Genomic DNA, 10,161 nt, shown 5'->3' with positions numbered 1-10,161 from the left:
CACAATCAAGCCCTGGACACCGCACTCCTTCAGCAGCAGCCGAGTGCAGCAGAGTTAAAGAGCCAAAACGCAAAGCGAATAGCAACAACAACAATGCGACAAGTGTACCATAAATTCCAATGAGAAATACACACACGAACACCCCCCCCCCTCCCACACACACACACACACACACACACACTTATAGAAAACCAATCGACGCCCACACAAAAATAATTTCCGGTTCAATTAAACGCTTGTTTATTTATTTATTTATGCGATGCTCCCACAGGCGGTTGCTGTTTAGGAGGCAACAGAGAGGAACTGGAAAGGGGGGACAGGGGAAGGGCGGCACCGTGTGTTGTCTGACGTCGTTTGGTGGCTGTGGCTTTTATTTTCATTTGCATACGCTATTTAATTGTGGGCAGCAAGAATTGGCATTAATTTGTTTATGAATGAAAACCGCAAAGAGAACAAAAAAACCTTCGAAAGATTAAAGCGAAGACGAGACGCACTCGGGTCGAGTTGGCAGCGCTGTAAAATTAGAACAAACACACACACACACACACAAAGATACACACACACACACACACAAAGATACACACACACACACACAGGATGTCGCCTGAGGCAACTGTGCATCGTTAATCTTGTCAAAGCCAAAGCGAAAGCCTTAAAGCAAGTTGGCAGCTCCGGGGCAAAGGCATTAGTTAAGGACCAATGCAAAGGCAAAGGAAAAGAGCGAGATAGAACTAGAGGGAGAGCGAGAGAGAAGGCTGAGGACTGCGATCCTGTTAACCGCAAAATGATTGCATACTTTAATGGGCACAGCACTTAGGCCAGCTTGTCAGCTACTCCAACTGCTCTCCAGCACACTGCAACACTTAACCCTCATACCCCGCCCCGCAGCCCGCATGCCAGCCACCTAGACTCTCCATGTCAAAGCTTCCTGCTGCAGTTGCGATAGGCACAAGGCGGATGCTGCAAATTGCAATTGAATCAAACTAACTGCGAATGGATAGCGAGAGCGCGGGTTTGGGGCATTGCGAGGGGTAGACAGCGGGCAAATACGCAAATGTGAAAGGTTAAGGGCTGCGTCATGCGTGCCACAGCTGCAGTATGCAGGCTGGCTTTCAAGTGTGCCACATTTTGTGGCACAGTGCAAGAACCACAGCGAGAAATTCTGACTGTGAAAAGTTAATGTGCAAATGCTCCCAACATGCTCATTTCTTATTCGCATTTTAACTAAAATCTCAAATGTTCTTTAATAGACGAAAATAAAATACATAAGAAAATTTAAGCTGAGCAATTCATAAAAGACGAAATAGTAGAAGAAAAAAAAACCAACGTATATCCAAGTTTTGTAAGGAAAACTTTTAAATAATCCAAGACAAATGGAAAATGTTTCTCAAAGAAGAACAAATTGTAAGAAAACTACAGATTAACATTGAGGAAACCTGATAGAAACACATAAATTTATTAAATTTAACAATTTTTAGATATCATACAAGCTATTCACTTAAGAATTTTCAAGTCAAGAACATAAACTTAAACGATTTTTAAGCAGTTTTAAGGTTTTTTTTTTTTTATTTTCAATAAGAGATTCTCTCAAAAAACGTAAATAATTTCAATAGCAATTAGTTTATATATGCACTAAAATCGTGTTAAGGCCAAAAACCTTTTAAATGCACGATAAATAACAGGAATTTGAGTGTGAGAGCTTATGCATAGCGGTAAAGGGCAGCCATATCTTGGCAGCTTATTAAGCTCACATAACAAATCGCTAGAAAAGTGCAAAAGACAACAAAAAATCACTTTGCACTCAAAAGGCTGTCGAGCAATACACAAGCTGCCCACAAATACACATACACATACACATCACAAACACGCACGCACACATGCACTCGAAAATCCTTTAACGCGACAAGAAATGGCGAAGACACACACACAAACATATAAAAAGAAATAAAGGCAAGGCAAATCTCATGCATTTTGCACACACAGATTTTACAGGGCAATAAAAAAGGCGGCGCTGCCCGCCGTCACGAAGCTGTGCTGCCATAAAACTGTTAGCTAACAGTGCGATAGTTTGCCATAAAGAGAGCGAGAGAGAGCGAGCGCTGCTTGTCAGCACGTGCGCATGCACGCTGCTTTGTGACGTCGTTAATGACGTTTTGCAAGCGAACAATGCGAAAATGCGTAGAAGGCAAAATGAAGAAAGCAGCCGCTGTCGCAGCGCTGCAGCGTAGCCGCTGCTGAACTGTTGCAAAGCTGAGGCGGCCTAATGAGCGGAAGGAAACGCGACGCCATTACATAAACGAGAGATGACAAATGATAGAGGGCGCGAGGGGCGGCGAGGGCGGCGTGAGAGACGCAATGGTTAACGATGTGCGTTTCATACACACACACACACACACACACAAGCACACAAGCACACACATTTACATACCTTTGAAACAAGCACAACCCATGATGTAGCCCATCATCAGCGTGGCTTTGAGGTCGCTTTTAAGCTGCCCAACGTTCTGCTGCTGCTTATTGTTGTTGTTTTACTGTTAGTTTGCTTATTAAAGTTATTTTTAAGATTTCATCAGTTTGGTGCATCAATTAACGGCAGTTATGTGAATTCCCTCTCGAGCGAGAGAGAGAGAAAGAGAGAGAGCGGAAGCTAGTCCTGGTGCCGGCTCTCGTGTATTTGTTTTGTTTGTTTGTTTGTTTTTTTTTACCGTTTTAATCGCCTGCGGCCTTATCAAACGTTCACGTTCACGTTTAACGGGCCAAGATGCAGGTTGTGCGTATGTATGTTTGTTTGTATATACACATACATATGTATGTATGTATTTGTGCGTTTGTATGGCCCCTTGAAACTTTTATTTATTTATTAATTGTTGATTGTGACGACAAACTTTGATTTACACACGACTTTATCACATGTTCTACGGCTTCTTTATTTGCTGCTTCTTCTTTTTCTTCTTCTTGGCTAATAAAGCATTTTCTAGTTGATTCTTTTTATTATTGTTTATCACTTATTGCTGCAGATTCTTTAGTTTCGACGTTATTTGTGCGGAAAATTTACGCTCTTCGATGATTTCACTCGTTTATATTTTGTTGTTAATATTTTTTTCATTTGTGCGTTCAATTTCGATTGTTTATAATTTTAAAATTTATTAAACTGATTGTGCTGAGTTTGTTTTTGTTTTGTTGTTGTTATACTTTTTTTCATTTCGCCCATTATTCAATACGTAATTTATAATATCACAAAAAGATTCACTGACATGGGGCAAAAGGCAATTAAAAATTTTGTGTTCTCAAGTTCATTCAGAAATTCATCAGAAATTTCAAATATTTAAAAACGCTTTTCTTATGCATAATTGGACAGGTGACTAAGGCTTGTCTATAAATAGAGCCTGTGCTCAAGCCGGAAAAACAGGAGGAATGTACGAAGAAAATGCATACAGAGCATTTTATATGATTATGGTTGAATGACATTAGCTTAAGTGTACGCAAAGTGTCATTTATAAAATATTGCTTGAGGCAAACAAACAGCTTTTGAAATACATGAAAGCTCTATAGTATCAATACTCAGATAGCTGAAAGCTCTGTACGCTAAAAGCTCAATTGATTGACTATAAAAGCACAAGTGCGCTTGAAATCATACGAAAGTTTCTGCATATTTAGTCTCAATACAGAAAACTCAACGAAATGGTTTTCAAATCACACGTAAGCTCATTTAAGAACATTGTCTACCGTTTAACTTAATCAAGCTGCTTTTAAATGTACTGAAAATAAGCTAGAAATTGCAAAAAAGCTTCTGTTCCGAGCATCAACAATGCTTGTAAACATTAAACAACTTTGAAAGCTCATTAAAGCTTGAAATAACAAAAAAAAAAAAAAAACATATTCCGAGGTTTAATAAAACTTTAAAGCTCGTATCATTATTATTCTAAAAGAAAAAACGTAAGCTTCGTCAGCCTGACTTGTTGATTTAATCAGACAAGCTTGCCCTGCATCATAATAGATAGAAGTATTTCAGTATTCTTGAAGCTTAGATCATTATTTACAGCTCAAAAAGAGGGCACTTGATGCACATTAACACACGCACACACACACATATAGAGACACTAGCCTGGGCTCATTTCACTTGTGGAATGAAAACCAACACCAGCAGCAGAGTGTGCACTTGCACACATAGCTGTCACACAGCCTCCCAAACCAATTGATAAAGATTATAATCCAAAAGTTGACAAGACGCGCCAGGCACGACATGGAACCGGGTCGTATGAGTCGGATGAGACAGCTGCATTGATAGCTACCACAAAAGCAGCGAAAATTCAATAGAACATTTTAATTGAATGCGAAGCGACGAGATGAATCGAAATTTGAAATCGCAATCGGGATGGGAATCGGAATGGAAATGGGAGGCGTTTTGACAAAAGAAACTCAACAAACCACCGGAGAGCGAGAATTGAATACCGGAAGCTGCAGTGCGACAAATTTAGCAACAATTGTGCACAATTAAAAAAAATACGACAAAAGATAAAAAATGAAAATGAATTCGCGAGACTTTCGCATCAAGTATACGCCACCATAAAAGTGAACATCGATGCGAGAATTATAATTGATGGCCGGGCGAGCGAGGCGCCCACCATACATATTCAAGAATTCCAGCTCCGGTACTCTGTATGTCTGTATGTGTCGGGCTCTACGATGGCCCCCGGCTGGAGGTCAGTAGCACATGGCGAGGGAGCATTGGGGCCGAGCAGCGATTGGCGGGGCGCTGCACAAGCTGTTGAGACATTGACATTGTCATTTTTCGACTTTTATGGCGTCTTAAAAATGTATCTCGTAAATATGAACGCAACAGAAAAAAAAAAAACAAAATAGCATGTGGGCAGCACAGTTTTTAATTGAGGCAAAACGAAACGAGAGCCGAGAAATGGGCAAAGCGAGAGAACACACATTAAATGAACAAGCTTAAATTCAATAGTCGAGCAGCGGATACCCTATAAAGAGATGTGCGGAATGTATTAAAAATTAATTTATTCTTCTAAGAATTACATCTTAAGTGCAACGTTTACGAATACTGTGTAAAGCAGAATTGAAAAGAAGTTGTATGTAAAAGTTCAACAACTGATCGTTTAACCCTAACATATTCCAAATGAATGTTGTTAAGAGCATTTGTAAAACGTTTACGAATTGGCGTACCAAAACAGAATTGAAAAGAAGACTACGTGAGCTGCTATAAAAAGCGTTTCGTGCAACGTTTACGAATGTGAGTCAAAGCAGAATCGAAGATTAGCTAACGCTAAAGTTAACTCTTAACTTCTATGCGTTAATTTAAGCTAATATGCCTATTCTTTTTTTTTTGCATAGAGTATATTCGTGAAAAATGAAAAACACTTTTTGCCAGTCCGGAAATTCGGGCTGTGTTTACACAAAAACCGAACAACAACAATAAATCGAAATTCGAACAGTGAGCAAAAATGCTAATTAATGAGCCGCAGCAAGTGGGAGGGGCAGGGAGGGCAGTGAAAGGGATTTGGTTAAATGAAAACGCACACTGAGAACAGCAAAAGCATTTGTTAAACAAATTAGACCCAAGAGAATGCGGTTGGGGGAGCGGGCGGTCAGGCAACTAGCCAAGTTGGCCAACTGACTCATTGGCAAGTGTCGTAGACGGAAATGTTTTAGGACAAAGTACAAAGCACAACAGAACAGAATAGAAAGCGAATGTGGAAGCAGAGACTGCAAAAACTGAAACAGAAGTGGCAACAACTCGAAACGGATGTCGTTTCGAGTTGATTACGAGCCAATGACATGCAAAGCTCGAGGAGTGGCACAGACAGACAAGGACCTGACCTGACCGGACCGGACCGGACCGGACCGACCCGGGCAGGGCAGGGCAGGACAGGGCAGGACCAGACCGAACCTGCCAGGACAGCAGCAGCATATCTCTATCGGGCTATTGACTTCCAAACCGGGCAACACGCCCTCTGCGAGGCAACAATTTAATTAGCAAATTAAATGCAAAATGCGCAGGTGACGGCCGCAAAACAAATCGATCCATAATCATAACAAACATATACACACACACACACACACACAGCTGTCTCCAGGTAGCCAACAATTTGGCCAAAAGCGGTCGTTCATCATTTAAAGCCAAATTACTTGGTAAACAAATTGAAAAACAGCAACACGACCAACTTTAAAGGCTGCCAAACTGCCAGCTAATGATTGTTTATTTCTTCTCACTCTATTTTGTTTTATCTTTTTTTTTTCCCCAATGATTCCTAATCGAAACTTATCAATGACTGCCCTAATTGCCAGATTGCCAGCTACTCACTGCTAATGACTAAGATCTTTGAGATTAGCCAAGCAGAAGCAGAACACAGAAAAAAAGGCATTTAATACCCTAGAAATAAGCTAAGCAGCTTTCAGTAATTCGTTTAATTAACATCTAGGCACAACTCGATGAATCTCGATAAATTTTGTGAATTCCACTTTGACAATCGGAAAATGAGTGAGTTTTAGAAAAAAAAAAAAAACACCCTCGTCAACCTAAAAGACTTATGGCTGCCATCTTATAGGGTATCATTATTAAGTTGTTTGCAATCAAGACACACACAAGTACATACACACACACATAGTTTACGTGAGTTTACAGTTCCCCAGCTATACACTCCGCTCACTCCCCAATTGGAATTGGACTTCAGTTGGCTGGCACGTCTAATTGCATTATCTGAACTGTGGGCGTAGCACACTGACTCAATTAGGCATTATATATAGATAAATTGTATATATATATATATGCGCACAGGTATAATATCCGAGGAGTGCTTATCTGAGGCGCGGCGTGTAGCAATTTATCTGGGCAGCTAATAAGATTTCGTTGGAGAAACTTTAAAGTAAAAATAGCATATCTTATTAGATTAGAATGCGACACGAGCGGAAATCAAAGTACAGAAAATACTAAAACTTAAACAGAATCAAAACGATGTGAATAAACTTTGCTATTGTTAATCGCAGCTCAACTTGTCGAAGCCAGTTTCACAGAGCGAATTCGAGAATTCTCATTACACACACACAATCAAGGTAAAGTCTCAAAGAAACGAGTTTTAGAGCGTTATTCGGCGCACTTTGCAACACTGGATTGCTAACCTGGCACAACAAGAGCGTTAAGAAGAAGAGTCATATCAGCTTGAATGCACTAAAAACAAACAAAATAAATAGCAAAAGCAAAGAAATTTGTTTGTTATTATGATTAAAGTGCAAAGGAAATACTGAAAATTACACAAACAAACACACACGTACACACATATACACACACACACACACACACAGACACTGCACTGGCATCTCCTCCAACAATGACGAAAGCAGAGCGAAAAGCGGAGCAGAGAGGTGCACGACCTCAGGATGCAGTGCGTCGATACGCGAGCAGCGACACACACACACACACACACACACACACACACGAGCAGAGCGAATGTCTGTGTTTGCAACAATTTTTTTCTTTAAAACAATTAAAAACAGTTTCAATTAATTATATATTTATTTATAAACATTTAGCGAGCAAACAGCGCAACATTCTAGCGAAAAATTAGCCACAGTCTGCTGAGCTTGATTTTTTTTTTCTTTGCTCATTTTTGCGTTTTGCTTTCAGCAAATACAAAACAAAGCCAGCGTGAGAGAGCGACAGCGAGAGAGGGGGTAAAAGAGAGCGGGTGCGAGAGATTGAGCGCAGACATTGGCAGAGCGTGAGAGCGCGTGCCGCAACGCAACGAATAACAAAGTTAAAAGGCAACGCGCAGAAAGGATGCGGCAAGAGTAAATTTCGTATGTGTGTGTGTGTGTGTGTGTGTGTGTGTGTGCGTCTGTGTTTGTGTTTGTGTTTGCGCTTGTGAGAGCGTGCGAGAGAGAGCGCGCGGCGCCCAATGGTAGGCAACAATTTGGTGCTTCCTCTTGCCACTCGCCCGCTGCGTATGCGTAATGTGAGCAGCGCAGGCGGCGAAAATCAGACCAAAAGTGGAATGACGGCAAATTAAAGTTCTTTTCGTTCGCTGCAGCAAACACACAAAACAACACACCTCACACCCCCTCCGCACGCCAAAAAAAAAAAAGGAATGAAATAACACACCCTTTCCCCACACACCGCACCGGATGCCAGGCTACCTACAACTGCTATGCATACATTCACACACACACACACACACACACACACCAACACGCACACATATGCAAATTAAAAATGCCATTGCGTGCTTGCTTTTAATTCGCCCCCCCTTCGACGCTTCCCCCTTGAGCCTTGCCCCTCATTCCACGCCCCTCGCTGTTGCATTTTACACAGAAATTCCTTCTACAAAAATATTTTGTTTGCGCTTTGTGCGACTTTCGTTAAAAACCAAAACACAAGAACCCAACTTGCGGGACTTGTGCCGTTAGTCGAGCTGCTGGTTCGTGCTGTTTGTTTTTGTTCCGTTTCATTATTATTTCTTTTATTTTTTGATTTTTTTTTTCTAGCAGCGCTTTATTTTTGTGGGCGGCGCTGTTGTTGACGCTGACAAAAGCTCAATTGTAATTGCATTTGTTTGCATTGCGCTGACAATGCAATTTTGTTGTTGTTTTTCGCCCTAGTGGAAATAAGATCTTTAAGAGATATGTATAAGAAAACATGAGTCGAATAGAACCAAATTGGAGTTTTACAAATTGTTTTCAACAGCAAATGAGGCCTTACAAAATGCTCGTTAAACAATTAAAAGAACTTTCAAAATAAATCGCAACCGGCAATATATAGGAAATAAAATATGCCCAGTCTGGTTAAATATGTGTTGCACACCTCTCTAAACAGCTTCACCTTGAGATTATGCACAAGCACAAGCGTCTGGCTAAATGACTTATAAAAATTGCAGCTATCAAATATTACATATTTTATAGTGTAAAATTGTTGTTGTCTTAGCGCACACAGTGCGACGCGAACACATACACAAACACACACGCACACACACACACACGTGGCCGAACACACTTGAAGCGAGAGACAGCGCGAGCGACAGAGAGCGGTAAACACTTAAGCAAACTGTGTACAGTAAACACAATTATGAATATTTGTTATAACTTTTTTTTTAATTATTTTTTTTTTTTATTATATTTTTATTTATTTTTTTTGAGTTTTGTTCTAACGCGACGACAAAAACACGCGCTGCTCTAGCGGGCTGCGTTTTAATGTTAACTGAACATAGGAAATGACAGAGCCGACAGCAGCGAAACAGTTTGCCATAAAAATGCGACGCCGTCCAGCTAGCCCCAAAAGGCAACAACAAAAACGACGCAGTAGCAAATGATAAAAAGTAACAGTGAGAGAGCGAGCTCACTCTCTCTCTCTCTCTCGCTCTCTCAGCGAAACAAGTGCAAAATAAACAAAAGCACAAAACGTGCGCGTTGCGAGAGAGCGACAACAATGGAGGCGGCGAAGAGAGCGCAACGCAGCGAACACATGCCGGCTGCTGCTGCTGCGGCTGCTGCAGTCGCCGTCGCAGCCTCAAACGCAAAGCAAACACGAAGCGCAATGGCGTAAAGCTTCAGGCGCACTGAAATGTCTTTTCTAGATAGTCATCAAATATGTAGCCTGCTCATTATGAGCGGAGCGAGCGAGCGAGCGAGCGAATGGGTGGTGGGAGGGGGGTGGGTATAGCAAAGGAGCGTAGCATGCAAAAACTGCGGCGAGTCAAAATACATAAATGTCAAGAGCAAAAGCATGGCAAAAATGTTGTTTGTTTACCGTTCAAATAGCCAGCAATGGACCTCACGCTAACCCATCCCCCTACCCCCCTCCATCAAGCAATTGTTTGTGTTTTGTTTAACAGTTTATCTGACTTTTTGGCAGACTGCCGCATATGCTGACTACAACAACATTGGCATTGTAGTCAAGAACAACGGCAAAACAAATACTTGAGACTTTGTGTGGGGCTTGTGGGGGGCCTGTTCGGATTTAACAAGGCGTTAACTCAACTTAAATTGGCTTTAAGCGCGTCACATTTACGGTTAATGTTAATGCCTGTGTAATTGACTTTAAGCGGAACGCTTGAAAGTAGGCAACGATATTTATCGTTATTCGCCGCAACCCTAAAGTATGCAATGTTTGCTGAGAGGGATTATTCTATACGAGAGGCTAATTAATGAAAT

The 10,161-nt window shown here is 41.1% G+C and overlaps 1 protein-coding gene across 15 annotated transcripts in view; it reads right to left on the bottom strand.

Moving 5' to 3' along the window:
• Positions 1-10,161, bottom strand: part of LOC6624298 (phosphatase and actin regulator 2) — a 135,777-nt gene that overhangs the window by 61,229 nt on the left and 64,387 nt on the right. Inside the window, exon 1 of one of the 15 annotated variants that reach the window (XM_015175626.3) lies at positions 2,429-3,225. The exons of the other annotated variants lie outside the window; for them this stretch is intronic. Coding sequence (XP_015031112.1) covers positions 2,429-2,465 — 37 coding nt within the window. The 5' untranslated portion in view covers positions 2,466-3,225. Of the gene's footprint in view, positions 1-2,428; positions 3,226-10,161 lie in introns of those variants that run through there. 15 annotated transcript variants of the gene reach the window in all.

Source organism: Drosophila virilis, chromosome 3 (genome assembly GCF_030788295.1).
Source record: "Drosophila virilis strain 15010-1051.87 chromosome 3, Dvir_AGI_RSII-ME, whole genome shotgun sequence".
NCBI classification, from domain to species: domain Eukaryota; kingdom Metazoa; phylum Arthropoda; class Insecta; order Diptera; family Drosophilidae; genus Drosophila; species Drosophila virilis.
The sequence above is the reverse complement of the archived record's forward strand: the minus strand, read 5'-3'. Positions and strand labels throughout refer to the sequence as shown.